The sequence below is a fragment of the Pristis pectinata genome, chromosome 5, assembly GCF_009764475.1.
Source record: "Pristis pectinata isolate sPriPec2 chromosome 5, sPriPec2.1.pri, whole genome shotgun sequence".
Lineage (NCBI taxonomy): Eukaryota > Metazoa > Chordata > Chondrichthyes > Rhinopristiformes > Pristidae > Pristis > Pristis pectinata.
Genome location: NC_067409.1, coordinates 37,334,948 through 37,351,487, shown reverse-complemented (window position 1 = coordinate 37,351,487; position 16,540 = coordinate 37,334,948). Strand labels below are relative to the sequence as shown.

General features: G+C 42.2%; 1 protein-coding gene across 1 annotated transcript in view; it reads left to right on the top strand.

The window, feature by feature from the left end:
- The window catches only part of itga8 (integrin, alpha 8), a 213,215-nt gene that overhangs the window by 25,419 nt on the left and 171,256 nt on the right, over positions 1-16,540 (top strand). Inside the window, exons 8-11 of the mRNA XM_052015654.1 lie at positions 6,325-6,369; positions 6,523-6,566; positions 8,599-8,655; positions 14,796-14,848. Of these exons, the coding sequence (XP_051871614.1) occupies positions 6,325-6,369; positions 6,523-6,566; positions 8,599-8,655; positions 14,796-14,848 (199 nt within the window). The remainder of the gene's footprint in view (positions 1-6,324; positions 6,370-6,522; positions 6,567-8,598; positions 8,656-14,795; positions 14,849-16,540) is intronic.

Here is a 16,540-nt window from a genome sequence, read left to right as displayed (position 1 = left end):
AAAAGAGGCTAAGTTGCCAGGTTTGATATAATGTATCCCTGTCTCCTTGGGTGAGTAGAGGATGCTGCAGTGTTCTTTGACTACAGGCAGAGTGCTGATGAACTAACTGGTCCCTGATGTAGAACTGTTGTTTAACAAATGAGAAGGGGAAAAATGGAGTAATTAGTGACCAGCAGGCAAATTGTTGAAAAATTTCTGGTGGAGAGCATGAATTGGTGTTTAGAGGGCCATGGATTAATCAAGAAAAGACAGCAAGGATTTGCTAAGGGTAGGTCTTGGTTTATTTGGTGGTTTATTTATTATTATTATTATCACATGTACTGAAGTACAGTGAAAACAATTCATTTTGCATGCTATCCATACAGATCATTTCATTACACAGTGCATTGAGGTAGTACAAGGGAAAGCCAATAACAGATTGCAGAGTAAAGTGTTACAGTGACAGAGAAAGTGCAGTGCAGGTAGATAATAAAGTGGAAGACCATGACGAGGTAGATTGTGATGTCAGGAGTCCACCTTGTTGTACTAAGGGACCATTCAATAGTCTTATAACAATGGAATAGAAGCTGTCCATGAGCCTGGCGGTACATGCTTTCAGGCTTTTGTACCTGCTGCCTGCTCGGAGGGGGGAGAAGAGACAATGTCTGGGGTTGGTGGGGTCTTTGATTATGTTGGCTGCTTTACCGAGGCAGTGAGAAGTGTAGACAGAGTCCATGGAGAGGAGGCTGGTTTTTGTGATGTGCTGAGCTGTGTCCACAATTCTCTGCAGTTTCTTGTGGTCTTGGGCAGAGTAGTTGTCATACCAAGCTGTGATCCATCTGGATAGGATGCTTTCTATGGGTCATCTATAGAAATTGGTGAGGGTCAATGGGGACATGCCAAATTTCTTTAGCCTCCTGAGGAAGTAGAGGCGCTGGTGAGCTTTCTTGGCCATGGCATCTACGTGGTGGTACCACTGGTGATGTTCAGTCCTAGGAACGTGACGCCCTCAGCCTTCTCAACCTCAGCACAGTTGATTTAAACAGGAGCGTGTGCACCGCCCCACTTTCTGAAGTCAATGACCAGCTCTTTTGTTTTGCTGACCTTGAGGAAAAGGTTGTTGTCATGACAAATATCCCCACCATCTGGGCCATACCATCTTTTCGCAGCTACCAATGGGCGGGAGGTAGCGAAGCCTGAAGTCCCTCACCACCAGGTTCAAGAACTGCTACTTCCCTTCAACCATTCGGTTCTTGAACCAACTGACAAAACCCTAATCACCAGAGTTTAGCAACACTATGACCAGTTTGCACTAAAGTGGACTGCTTTTTTTTTGTTCTGTGTTTTCTTGTAAAACAAAGTTGTGTATAATATGTTTAATTTATGTTTTTTTTTGTGAATGCTGCTTATATGATGCTATGTGCCTGTGATGCTGGTGCAAGTAAGTTTTTCATTGCACCCATGCATACATGTACTTGTGCATATGACAATAAATTTGACTTAGACACCATGCCACTAGGCTCTCTATCTCCTTCCTGTACTCCAACTCATCATTATTTGAGATTCGGCTCACTATGGTGGTGTCATCTGCAAACCTGTAGATGGAGTTAGAGCAGAATCTGGCCACACAGTCGTGAGTGTATAGGGAGTAAAGTAGGGGGCTGAGGACGCAGCCTTGTGGGGCACCAGTGTTGAGGATAATCGTGTCGGAGGTGTTGCTGCCTATCCTCACTGATCACAGTTTGTTGGTCAGGAAGTCAAGGATTCAGTTGCAGAGGGAGGTGCTGAGTCTCAAGTCCAGGAGTTTGGAGATGGGTTGTTCTGATAATGTAATTGAATTTTTTTGAAAAGGTACCGAGGACATTGAAGAGGATAGAGCATTTAATGTAGATTGTTAGATTTTAATAAGATGTTTGACGACGTCTCACATAGCAGATTGATCAAGAAAGTAAAGCCCTTGGGAAGGTAGAAAGTTGTGTTAAAGTTGGCCGCATGGGGGATAAAGAAAGGATGGTGGTTGATGAGAATTTTAGTGACTGGAGGTAGGTTTTCATGGGGCCTAATTATTATGTCCCCTGCCTTTTGATGGTCTATGTTTATTTTACAATAACTTAGGGGCTACAATTCAGAAGTTTGTTACTGACAACAGCATAGGCAGTACATTTAAGAATGAGAAAGGAAATTCTTGGCTACAAAAATAAATAAGAGGAAACCAGCAGAAGGGTCATAGAGTCGTAGAGCAATACAGCATGCATACAGACCCTTCAGCCCATGCCGACCACAGCGCCCACCCAGCTAGTCCCAATTTCCTGCATTCGGTCCATATCCCTCTAAGTCCTGCCCCTGCATGTACCTACCCAAGTGCTTCTTAAATGATACTATTGTACCTGCCTCAACCACTTCCCCTGGGTGCTCTTTCCATATACTCACCACCTTCTGTGTGGAAAAAGTTGCTTCTCAGGTCCCTTTATAAATCTTTCCCGTCTCATCCTAAATCTACACCAAGACCCAAAGTTTCTAATTATATGCATTGAAACGCATATTTTATCTGCAGGTTTGCAAGCAGGTCTAGACATTTATCTCCGCCTGCTTATTAAACGAGAAAAGGGTAGTATTATGTTGGTGGAAGTTAACCGAAGGCTATTTGCAATGTCAACATTGCATATATTTACTCAAATTATTTAATTTGCAAATTGTCCCAAATAAATCATGCTATGTAAGTTTAGATTTTTGGAAATAAATATAATTTAACACACACAGGCATTTCAAGGTGATGAAGCTCTTCCAGACATGGAGCAGGTAGTGACCGATGGGACAGGTGGTTGCTCCTACCACCCTTTTTCCATGGTGTCTGTATGCTCCTGATGCATGGACTTTAAGTTCTGAACATCATTCCAAATGTTTCTTCACTTTGACACTTTGAGTTGTCCCAGAGATTCCCAGAAGTCAGTGGGGATATTGCATTTCTTCAAGGACACTTTGAACACGTTGCTCATTTTTATTTTTCCCCTTTGTCCACTTGATAATATGCCCCATGAGAGCTTGCAACATACTGTCATTTTCAGGAGTCTGAAGTCAGGCATGCAAATGACCTGGCCTACCCAAAGTAGCCAGCTGAGAATAAACAGGGCCTCATTACTTTGGATATTAGCCTGGAAGAGGACATTGATGTCGGTTTGTTTGTCCTTCCAGTGAATTTGGAGGATTTTTAAAAAAAAAATTATTTACAGCATGGTAACAGGCCCTTCCGGCCCAACGAGTCTGCGCCGCCTGTTTTAAAACCCCAAATTAACCTACCTGTATGTCTTTAGAATGTGGGAGGAAACCGGAGCACCCAGAGGAAACCCACGCAGACACGGGAGAACGTACAAACTCCTTACAGACTGCGACGGGAATTGAACCCCGATTGCTGGTGCTGTAATAGCGTTGCGCTAACCGCTACGCTACCGTGCAGAGACAGCGTTGGTGATATTTTTTCCAGTGCTGTGGCATGCCTGTTCTAGGTAGTTCAGGTCACAGAATCATATAGGATGGCAGAGATTTGTGCCAGATATGAGGATCTTCAAATACTCTTTTCTTCAGTTGACCAAAGTCTGTGCTGGCACATTGAAAGCAGTGATGAATTTCATCATCAATGTCTGTCTTCATGAAGACTTTGAGCATATCCCTGAAGTGATCAAAGTCTTACTAGATATAGGATGAAAACACATAGGTGCACATACACACACAGATACTTATTTGTTGTATACATTTATTATTGTGATTTCAGTTCTGTGATATAGATGCTGATTTAGTAGTTGCAAAGCTCTCCTATTTTGCTGGCATTCTGCTTCTCTCCAGTGGAAGTATGCAAGAGAAAACACAATCAGTTCATAGCAGTCAAGTAAGAAAAATAAATAATTGAAAAAGAGGCAGGGAAAAGAGTTGGCACCATTAATGTTTTTCCACTGAACAGTTTCACACTTCAAGAAGGAATCCACAGAATGTGAACATGAGGTGGAACAGAAAGCTTATTTTATAGGATATTTGTTTCAAAATGTTTTAATAAAATGATAAATGTAAAATGAAACTGAAGGAATTAATGTCAACTAAATCCCCAAGGCCTGATAGTCTGCATCCAAGAGTACTTTAGGAAGTAGCCATGGGAATAGTGGATGCATTGGTGGTCATTTCCCAACATTCCTGAGTCTCTGGAACAGTTCCAGTGGATTGGAGGGTAGTTAATATAATCCCAATATTTTTTTTGAAAAAGGATGGTAGAGAAAAAGCAGTGACTTATAGGCCTGACATCACTGGTGGGGTAGATGCTAGAGTTTATTATAATAGTTGTAATAGCAGGGGCTTTGGAGAAGTTTGAGACGATTTGACAAAGTCAATATAGGTTCATGCAAGACAAATCTACTGGAATTTTTGGAGGATGTACTCACAGAATAGAAGAGGGAGAACCAGTGGATGTGGTGTATTTAAACATTAAGAAATCTTTCAACAAGGTTGCACATAAAAGGTTAACATGCAAAATTAAAATACATAGGATTGGGAGTAAGGTGCTGATATGAATAGAGAACTGGTTGGCCACCAGGAAACCAAGAGTTGGAATAAATGGAGCTTTTTCTGGGTGGCAGGCAGTGACTAATGGGGTGCTACAGGGATCAGTGCTGAGACCCCACCTATTCATATACATATCAATAATTTGGATAAGGAAATTAAGTGTAATTCCCCTAAGTTTGTGGATGACATGGAGTTTGGTGGGAGGGTGAATTGTGAGGAGGATGCAGAGACGCTCCAGCTGAATTTGGCAGGTTGATGGAATGGGGAGATGCATGCCAGATGCATTATTATGTGGATACATGTGAGGTTGTCCACTTTGGTGGCAATATAGGAAGGCAGGTTAAGAAAGGGGGGGGGGGATCGAACAGGACCTGCATGTTCTTGTGCACCTGCTATTGAGGATAAGCAAGCAGGTGCAGCAGGCAGTTAGAAAGGTCTTCAAAGCAAAGGTATTTAAATATAGGAACAGGGATGTTATATCACAATTGTACAGGACCTTAGATGACACTAAATGCATCTAAATACTATAACTGTATCTGCCTCTACAGCTCCTCTGGCAGCTCATTCCAGATATTCACCACCCTCTGTGTGAATTACCCCTCAGATCTCCTTTAAATATCTTTCCTCTCATCTTTAACCATGCCCTCTAGTTCTAGACTCTCTGCTGTATGAAAAATATTCTACCTATGCCCCTCATAACTTTATAAACCTCTATTAGGTCACCTCTCGGTCTCCTATGTTCCAGTGAGAACAAACCCAGCCTATCCATTCTCCCCTTATAACAACTGCCCTCCATTCCAGGCAACATCCTGGTGAATCTCTTCTGCACTCTCTTTATTGCTACCATACCTCTCCTGTAGTGTGGCGGCCAGAACTGCAGACAATACTCCAAATGTGGCCTAACTGATGTTTTGTACAACTGCAACATGACATCCCCACTCTTATACTCAAGAGTGGACCAATTAAATGCAGGGAGGATATTCCCAAGAGTGTGGGAGTCCAGGATCTGGAGACACAGAGTAACAATATGGGTAAGCGATTTAAGACTTAGATGAGGAGAGGTTTCTTCTCCCTGAGAGTGGTGAACTTGTGGAATTCACTACCAAAGAAAGCAGATGGAGCCAAATTGTTAAATGTATTCAAGGAGTTGGATATTATTCACAGGGCTGGAGGAGGAGATAGCATTTGGATGATCAGCCATGGTCGCGTTCAATGGTAGAGCAGGTTCAAAGGGCAAAATGGCCTGCTCCTGCCCTATTTTCTATGTAAAATCAGTTCTCATTGTGATTCCCAATATATTCATGCTGTAAGCATACAGGACCTCTAGCATGCATCTGCCTGGATCAGCTGAAGTACAATGGAAACTGGAAATGGGTGCGTTCCTGACAGCCTCCAGCAGAAGTTTTTGGGGATGTTGTTTCAGAGGGAACATGCATCCAATCCAAACATGCCCACTCAACATCTGGAGGGGCAGAGCTGTGAGGAGGGAATGGCTGCCTTACACTTCGGAGGTGGCAGCAAGCACCGGAAGTTCCAGTCTGTGTCTGCTGGTGTGTGTATATCTTGTTCAAGCTTGAAGTGTTGTGGTCAGCTCATCAGATGGAAAGTAGTTTGATGCAAACATCCTAAACCCACGTTCATTCTGCCACGGTTAGCAATGTAGAATGCCAGTGGCTGTGACCTAAGCGTAACTGCCAGGATGGCACCCCATTCAGCAGCTTTTCCATATGAAATATGTGCTTTGATGCTATAATTACTGCAATTTGACCATATGAGGGTAATTTATCTTCTTAACAGGATACTCAGTTGCCGTGGGGGAATTCACAGGAGACTCTGAACAAGGTAAGTGGTCTAATTGATCACCAAAGGCATGTACTCATTCATTATGCCTTTATTAGCCATTTCCTCTTCCTTAAAATACAAAGACATAGCTCTAACTAACTTAGTAAAACCATGTTTGCCAACTCAAATTTCCTGGCTTTTTCTTTTGACTAGAATTTGTTGCTGGAATTCCAAGAGGTGCTCAGGCAGCTGGATATGTATGTATTACTCTTTTGTTTTAGTTTTTTCCCGAAAAAAAAGAATTGAGTTGTTTAATTCTCTTTAATTTCACTTTCCTGTGGTAAAGGAACAGTTTTTATATTTTTTTCTTGCATTGTTGAGTACTGTTGAATTCTATCATTAATTTCTTGGGGAAAGCAAGTCAGAATGGAGGCTTTTATCAGCTCTTGAATATAAGACTGAAAAGAAGAATATTGTTGGAATGGGGAGTACTGCTATACAAGGGGATCTGGTTGTACATGAAACACAGATGTTTAGCAGATATATACAGCAAGTAATTAGGAAGGCAAGTGAAATATTGGCCTTTACTGCAAGAGGCAAAGATTATAAAAGTGAGGAATTAAAGCAGAAAGTGTTGGAAACACTCAGCAGGTCAGGCAGCATTTGTGGAAATAGAAACTGTTTCAGGTCCGAGACCCTTCATCAGATCTGGGAAATAGCAAATCAAGTAAGTTTTCAGTACCAGAGAAGTTGAGTGAGGGGAGGGTAATATCTCAAATGATGAGATCAAATGAGTTAATACAGCTGTTAGAATCAGATTATTCTTCTTTATCTGTGTAATTCACTGCTAATTTGTTGTTGGGCACTATACTAATATTAAAAGAAACACTGGGCCAAAATGATGACAAGCAGAAGTGGCAAATTCTGACGTGGATCAAAAGAAAAAGTGAGTTACCGAAGGTGGGGGAGTCTTTGTCTGCTGTATGGAGTATTGGTGAGACCATATCTAGAGTACTGCAGATAATTTTGGTCTCCTTATTTAAGGAGGGATATAGTTGCCTCAGAGTCATTATGTTGGTTACTGCATGAAAAAGTTGTCTTATCAGAATTGAGCGGGTTGGACCTTTACTCACAGAACTTCAGCAGAGCGAGAGGTGATGTTATTAAAAATGTGAGGGGGCTTGACAAGGCAAATGCTGAGAGGATGGTTCTTCTGGTGAGGGAATCTAGAAGTCATGAACAGAGCAAAGGTCACTAAATGAAGACAGATGAGGAGGAAGTTCTTCTCACAATGGTTTGTGAATCTTTGGAGCTCTCTACTCAAGAAGGTATGGAAGCTGTCATTGAATATATTCAAGGATGAGATAGATATGTTTTTGGACTATAGGAGAATCAAGGGTTAAGGGGATCAGGCAGGAGTGTGGAGTGAGGTCAAGACCAGATCAGCCACGTTCTTATTAAACGGTGGTGCAGGCTTGAGGACACCTGCTCTTTTTTCTCATTTTAACCCTTACCAAATAGAACAACATCTTGGCCTATTCTGAGCGCAAACAACGTGTCTTAAAGCTGCCCAGTGCCACGTTTGCCCTTTTTATTTGACTGTGGCCAATAGGATCAGAAGTACCCTTCCTGGTTCTGTCCGCTGGCCCATGCTCCAACCCTTCTGGGATTAGTTCCCTCATTCCAGTCCAACTTTGTGGTTGGTTCAATGTGGAGGCAAGCTGAATTCGGTGCCTGCCCACAAGCAGTGAGCTGCAGGGGAACATCTGGGTGTTGCTCACAGCTAAGCGATATTATTCAAATGAGGCCTGTATCTGCAAATAGTTTGGATCTCCTGATGGTGGCTTCAGGCAGTCAACTGGTTGCTATGCCAACTGTACAAACTGAAAATCCATGCTATCCTGCTGTTTCTAATTATGTATCTTTGCCCTTTCTGTGGTTCTGCCATGCCACACACTCACACACTTAGTCTGCAAGGACGACAACCAACATCCATCATGAAACCTGTCTATGTTGCATTGTATTGGCCACTTATGAGTATACAACTTCAGTCTCCATCTATCTCTGTTTCTCTCCCTGGAGGAAGGCACCTAGGTTATGTACTGCAGCTTAACACAATGGTATGCTTGATGGGGTCCTGAGAAGCACGCAATACAATGTGCTGATAACAGTGTTTACCTGTCATTTCTCAGAAAGAATATGATGAAATGTTAATAGTGCACATATTTTTATTATCATGATTGCATTGCCCAGAATGGATGACCAATATAGACACATTTCTTTTTGTAGGTTGCCATTATAAATGCAACGGATATGACTTTTATTCTGAACTTTACCGGTGAAAAGGTAAATGCTCATTGTCTGTTTATTTTAGTGAAGCCTTTGAAACTTTCTCCTTCCAGAGAACTTGGAAAAATGTGAATTTTATTGTAAAATAATAATGACTTCAACTATTTTAGAAATCTAGTAGATAACGTCAAAGGCAACAAAAATAATGCAGTGACTTCCAAGTCGAGGTAACAAAATGCAGAACAGCTTACACTGGGAAGCACACAATGGTCAAGAGGAATGTTTGTGTATTAGGTTGTAGGGACTGAAGCCACAAAGTGGATTTCCTCCATTGTTGTTGGGCATTATGATTCAACTTAATGTCAGATGATAAGCCACAGATAAATTGCAAAACTGGGACATCCTGCTTTAAGAGATCATAGGTCCAGAGCACCCTGCAGTACAATGTGCTGATGGCAGTCAGTTATCATGGGTCACTCCCTTTAAGAAATGTTAAAACCTGACCACTTGACCCGTGCATATCACATACATAGGGAGTGACACAGGGATGTTAAAGTGATTTCTCCATGGCAGCTCTGTGTGTGTGTGTGTGTGTGTGTGTGTGTGTGTGTACGCACGTGCACATGCACGCAGTAAGGTTGTTTGAGTGTCCCGGGAAAGATACCCTTCAGCATACAGCAGGCCAATCACACTCCATAGCTGTGGATGCAGTTATCAGTCCACAAAGCCTCAATTTATACTGAGGTCTGTTGGCAAAAAAGTTTTAGAAATGAAAATGATATCCTGCTTTCACTGTAATGTAATCTCTGTTAAACTGCGAATTGATTACAAAGTCACGTCAGTACCTTTTGATCCAATTTCTGTCAGTCAGTAATTAATCAACACCACACATGCATCATCATGTGCATGAAATATGTTGAGGAAATGACATTGGTATTCAGGTGAATCGCAACAGGAAGTGCCTGGTCCAATTTTCTGGTGTGTGGAATTTCCACAGCAAACATTTCAAAATATGCCTGAAATCACTTTAATGCACCATTTACTCATAAAGTACAAGCTCAAATGTTTTGTTCCCAGTACAATTTTTTTAGCTTGAAGTTTGTCTATCATAATGAGATAACCAAAAGTTATTCTGATGTTTTTCTTTATTCATGTCTTGGGATCTGGGCATCACTGGCAAAGTTAGTATTTATAATGATGCCCAGATTCTGAAAATGAATATTAAAAGATATTTTACGCACCTGATACATGAACCTAGTTTTTATTTGCTCTGCTATAGTTTCCTTCTTTCAGTTTACTTTCAGTTTTGAAAACTATTTGCTTTTAGAGTGAGGGAGCCCTTCACGTGGTGCAGAATGTTATCAGTGTATTATGTTTCATGTCAAAAGCCATGAGATGGTATACTGTGGGATTGATTTCCATAGTCTTTTGCATTACATCACTCTCAGTTTGTACACGTGGAATTTTTCAAGTTGCTTCCTCATGTGTCCATAACATGTTCAGGTCTTGAAGCAACCAGATGCTGGAAATGCTGAAAGTCATGGAGTTGTACAGCACAGAAACAGGGCCTTCAGCCTGATTTGTCCATGCCAACTGAGATGAAAAACACGATGATGCTGGAGGAACTCAGCAGGCCAGGCAGCATCCGTGGAGAAAAGCAGGCGGCCTGCTTTTCTCCACAGATGCTGCCTGGCCTGCTGAGTTCCTCCAGCATCACTGTGTTTTTCATCTAGATTCCAGCATCTGCAGTCCTTTGTTTCTCATGCCAACTGAGATACCTACCTGTGCTAATGCCATTTTCCTGCATTTAGCCCATATCCTGATTCATTTCCTATCTAAGTTCCTGTCCAAATGTTTTTAAACATTGTAATTGTACCACCTCAGCTGGCAGCTTGTTCCATATACCCACCGTCCTCTACATGAAAAACTTGCCCCTCAGATCACCTTTAAATATTTCCCCTCTCACTTTAAAACTGTGTCCTCTAGTTTTAGACTCCTCTCCCCTTAGAAAAAGACTATGATGATCTACCCTATCACTACCCCTCATAATTTGATGAACCTCTGTAAGGTCACCCCTCAGCTTCCTGTGCTCCAGTGAGAACAATCTCAGCCTATCCAATCTCTCCTTGCAACCGAAGCCCTCCACTCCAGGCAACATCCTGGTGAATTCCTTCTGCACTCTGCCTAGCACCACCGCTTACCTGTGATGACCAGAACTGCAAACAATATTCCTAGTCGATGTCTAGTACAACTGCAAAATGATGTCCCAACTCTTGTATTCAATACCCCTGCCAATGAAGGCAAGGAAGCTAAGTGTCCTGATGCAGGGTTTCGACCCAAAACAATTCCATTCCTCCCACAGATGCTGCTCTGAGTTCCTCCAGCATCTGCAGTCTCTTGTGTTTGCTCTCTTCGCTACCTTATCCATCTGTGTTGCTATTATCAGGGAGTATGAACTTGAACCCCAAAGTCCCGCTGTATCTCAATGCTCTTTCTGTATATGTTTTCTGTATATGTCCGGCCAATATTAGATGACCCAAAATGCATTACCTCACACGTGTCTAGATTAAATTCCATCTGCCACTGCTCCGTCCAGCTTTCCAGCAGATCTATGTCCCTTTGTATCCTTGGGTAACAATTCTTGCTATCTACAGTGCCACCAACTTTGATGCAAGATTCACTGGCCTGTACTTTCCTGGCTCATCTCTACCGCCCATCTTGAGTATAGGAACAATGTTAGCAGCTCTCTAGTCTTCTGGTACCTCACCCATGGCTAAAGTTGATGCTAAAATCTCCGTCAGAGTCCCTGAAATCTCTTCCCTTGCTTCCCAGAACACACTGGGATAGATTTAATCAAGCCCTGGGGATTTGTCCACCCTAATGTACATCAATATCTCTAACTTTTCCTCCTTCCTGATGCATGTGCTCCAGACTATCAGAATATACCTCCCCTAATTCTCCATGGGATTAATGTGGATAGGTGTCCACTGGTCAGCATAGACATGGTGGGCTGAATGGCCTGTTTCCATGCACTGTGACTCTGACTCCAAGTGATATTGTGCTGACTCCTTTTATGATAAACTAATGAACCCTTTAGGTGTGTGTGTGTTTTCTAATTAATTAAAACCTGGTCAACTACAGTTTCAGAGAACTGAATTGATCTGCAGTTAGATGTAAGCTGTTGATGAGGGTAGATGATGCCCTGTGCCATGTTTGACCCTGTTTCTTGTGGGTGATGGTGGCTCTTCATAATTGCTGAGAATTAATTTGTGATTGGTCAGATACCTCTTTTATTATGTGTGCCTCCAACACATATTATTCACAGAGAGCAGTCCACAGGTTAAAACTGTCCCTGACCTCAAGAAATAGCACTCAACCAGGGTCCTCGCTAGGCTTGAACAGCCATCTCCCAAAACCTGCATGGTAAAGGTACATTGTAGCTGAGTTGACCTTGCAAAGTTCCATCAACTAGTCAAATAATAATCTCCTGCTGATTACTGTCCTCCATCAGCAGATGAATCAATACTTTTCATGTTAAATAGAAGTTGAAGGAAGCACTGAGTATAGGAGAACACAGAATGTACTCTGGGTGGGAAACATCAATGTCTATTGCAAGGAGTGGTTTAGTAGCATCACCATTGTGCTAGCTGGCTGAGTCTTCAATGGTGTAGCTTCCAGACTGGGTCTTTGACAGATGGTGAAAGATCCAACTCAAGATAAACCTATTTGACCTCATCTTCACCAGTAAAACTATTGTGATGCATCTGTCCATGGCATATTACAGGAGTGACCATCACATTAGTCCTTTTGGAGACTGAGTCCAGTTTCCGCATGAGGACCCCCTGCATGGCATTATCATCATGCAAATGGAACAGATTCAGAACAGATCTTGCAACTAAAATCATGGCATCCATCATATACTGGCTCCATCTCACCACTCTCCCTCTCCTCTTTATACTGGATACCTTCCCTCTCCACTGTCAGTCCTGACACAGGGTTTTGAACCGAAACATCACAGATGCTGCCTGATCTGCTGAGTTCCACCAGCAGATTGTTTCTTGCTCCAGATTCCATCATCTGCAGTCTCTTGTGTCTCCATGGCATCCTTGAAGCAGTACAAGCTGTCAGCAGCACCAGGATTGTATTTAACTACAATCTGTAACCTCATGGTCTGGCATATTCCTCACTCTTATCATTACCACCTGGTCACACTACAACACAGGACTACACACATGATAAAACAGCATGCAATTGAGCCAAGCAGTCCCACAATCAACTGACAGATCAAAGCTCTGAAGTCCCATCATATCTAATCATGAATGGTCTACAATTAAACAGTTAATGGGAGGAGGAGGCTGGAAGAACTTTACCATCCTCAACAACAGCAGGGTCCAGCATGTGAGTGCTAGAGGGAAGATTGAAGCATTTGGAACATCCAACGTAATTCGGAAGTGCTGAGTGAATATTCGATCTTGGCTCCCTCCTGAGATCCCCATCATCACTGAATCCAGTCTTCGGCCAGTTTGATTCACTCCATCTGGTATCAATAAATGGCTGAGAGCACTCAATACAGCGGAGGCAATTGGAGTCACAGACTTCCCAGCTGTGTTGTTGAAGACTGAAGCTGACCATGATGCCAATCCAAACGAATCCCATCTGCCTGCACATGGTCTATATCCCTCCATTCCCTGCCTGTCTAAATGCTGTTCAAGCATTGCTATTTTATCTGCTTCCAGCACTTCCCCTGACAGCGGGTTCCAGGCACCCACCACTCACTGTGTAAAAAAAAAAAAACTTGCCTCATAAATCTCCTTTAAACTTTCCCCCTCTCACCCTAAGGCTATGCCCGCTCATATCTGAACATTGACAATGTGGAAAATTATCCAGGAATGTCTAATCCAGGAAAAGCAGAACTAATCCAATCCAGCTAATTGCTGCACCATCAGTCTATTCTCAGTCATTAGCAAAGTACTGAAGCTGTCATCTAGAGTGCTATCATGTGATACCCACGCACCTGCTCAGTGTGGCTTCAACAAGAACGCTCAGCCCCAATATGGATCAAAGAGCTGAGTTCCACAGGTGAGGTGAGGGTGACTGCCCTTGAGCCTTAGGTTGCATTTCCCCAAGTATGGCATAGAGGTACACTAGTAAAAGTGAAATCAGTGGGCATCAGGAGGAAGCTCTTCACTGGGTGGATTCTCACCAAAAGGAAGATGGTTGTAGGAGGTCAATCTACTTGACCACAGGACCTAGCTGTGGGAGTCTCTCAAGGTATTCCTCGCTGAATCCCCACCATCAACATTCTGGGGGTTATGACTGGCCAGAAATTTAATTGGACCAGCATGCATAAATAGTGTGGCTGCAAGAACAGGTTAGAGGCTGGGTATCCTGAGGCAATTCTCTCAGTTCCAGACTTTCTGCCATCTATAAGGCACAAGACAGAGATATGATAGAGTAATCTCCACTTGGCTAAATGAGTGCAGCTTCGGCAACTCTCAAGATACTCAACACATTTAGGAAAACACTGCCTGGTTGATTCATTCCCTCCTCCATCAGCATGCCCTATCTGCAATGTGTATGGTCTACCATGTGCCTAGGTTACTGCAACAACATCTCCCAAACCCATGACTTCTACCATCTAGAAGGACAAGATGGACAGCAGATGCATGGGATACCACCACTTACAAGTTCCTCACCAAGTCATCACATATCCCTGGCCTGGAAATATATTGTCACTTTTCTGCATGGATCCAAACCCTGGAGCTTCCTACCCAACAGCACTGTGAGAGTAACAAACAATCTGCTGGAGGAACTCAGGGGGTCGAGCAGCATCTGTGGGTGGTAAAGCATTGTCGATGTTTCAGGTCGAAACCCTGCATCAGAACTGAGAGTGGAGAGGCGAGATGGCCGGTATAAAGAGAAGAAGGGGAGCGATGAGACAGGAGTCCGAGGTGATTGGTGGATTGTGAGAGGTGATTGCGAGGTGATTGGTGAGAGTGTGAGAGTGTCTTCACCTCATGGAATGCAAAAGTTCACCATCACCTTCTCAAAGGCAATTAGCAATTATCAATAAACATTCTTCTCGTTAGTGAATGAAGTGTCTGCCTTCTTGCTACTTGAATTGTCATCTTATACTTAAAAAAAAAGTAGCATCCTTGATGCAACCCCACTGATTTTTTTTTATTATTAATCCACAGATGGCTTCTTACTTTGGATATACTGTGGCTGTCTCTGATATAAACAGTGATGGGTGAGTCTTACATACTGTCATAAGTACTGTACAGCAAATATGAACACAGAATTCTCAGAGCTGATTAGGGCCCATTCAGCCCATAAAACCTGTTCCAACTCCCTGAAGCAGTTACAGAAAATGCTGGAAATGTGCATCAGGCTGGGCAGCCTCTGTGTAAAGAGAAGCAGTTTCATAAAACTGATGTTTCCAGCATTTTCTGCTTTTGTTTCAGATTTCTAGAGTGTATAGATTTTTAATTTTCATTCCCTGAGATAGTTATTCATTAGTCCCATTCATGGGCCCTTTCTCCACATCATGGTAGAATGTTTTTTTTCAAATACCTGTTTGGTTCTTTAACGAAAGCTGACTGTGGATTTCATTGCCACCAGTTGTACATGTCCTAGTGACCTCCTGCATAACATGCAAAGTCTGCTAACCTCATTCTGCTATCTATTGTTGAGATGTTAAACTTATTGTATAGTTTCTATTGAGCACATCACAAACCACTGGACAACATTTAACATTATTTACTTTATCAAAATCCCTCATAATTTGGAAACTTTTATTATATTTTTTTCTTAACCATTTCTTTTTCAATGAAAGGGACCCAGATTATTAATTTAGATTGCCTGGTTAAATCTACTTATCTCTTGATGTATCTATTTATCAGTTTTGTATATTCTCTTGGTGTCCCCAAATGTAAACTATTAGTAATCCTGAGGAAAAGAACTCTGGATTTCATTTTACCAATACACTGGAAATCAACCTGTGCTGTCAGTTCAGTTGCTGTAAGTTCTGAGAAAATTGAAAGTTATGAAAATAAATTAGAGGTCTGTTTAACTCTGAATTCATGCTCGGCAAAGTGAAGTTCATTGTCCAGCAGTTTTGAAAAGTGGGGAATTGTTTCTTGAGAATGGAATTAGCCTTTGTGGTAAAGTATGAACTGTGGGAGGAGAAATCTGAAGGATTTCTTGAGAATGGAAGTAGCCCTTGTGGTAAAGTATGGACTGTGGGAGGAGAAATCTGGAGGAATTGTCATATGGAATACTTCCTTTCTCCTACGGCTTACATTACCCCTACATCTTCCCAGCACAAATACAGAGAAGAAACCATAACCTGCAACAATCTGGAATGCTCTGCCTTATTGGAACACATTGCCTGAGAGGTTGGTGGAGGCAGGTACTCTCACAACCTTTAAGAAGCATCTGTATGAGCACTTGAATCACCTGAGCATAATGCAAGTGCTTGTAAATGCTATTATTATTGATAGGTACTTGATGATCGACATGTGCAGGGTGGGTTGAAGGGCCTGTTTCTGTGCTGTATGACTCTACAACTATGACTATAACAAGGTTACAGATATTGTGGCAGTCCTTGCTGAAATGAAGCTATAGTCACCTACTCACACCGAGAAAATTAAGAATACAATTTGGAACATCCCTAGGTAAATAAGAGCTTGTTTGGAAAATCAACTTCTGATTATTATTTGTCCTGAGACCTTTCCTCCCAGTGTAAAACTCACCAAAGTGATCTCAATAGTAATACAAAATGCAGAATTCATTTGATTTACCAGAAAACAAGAAACAAACCCACATGTCCAGGAGAACCTAAAGAGCACCAGCAGCATTACATTTCCCACCTCTACATTGCTTGGACCTGGTGGATGCAATTCCCATTCCCATTTTTCTCTGCTCCTGATAAGATTTCTTA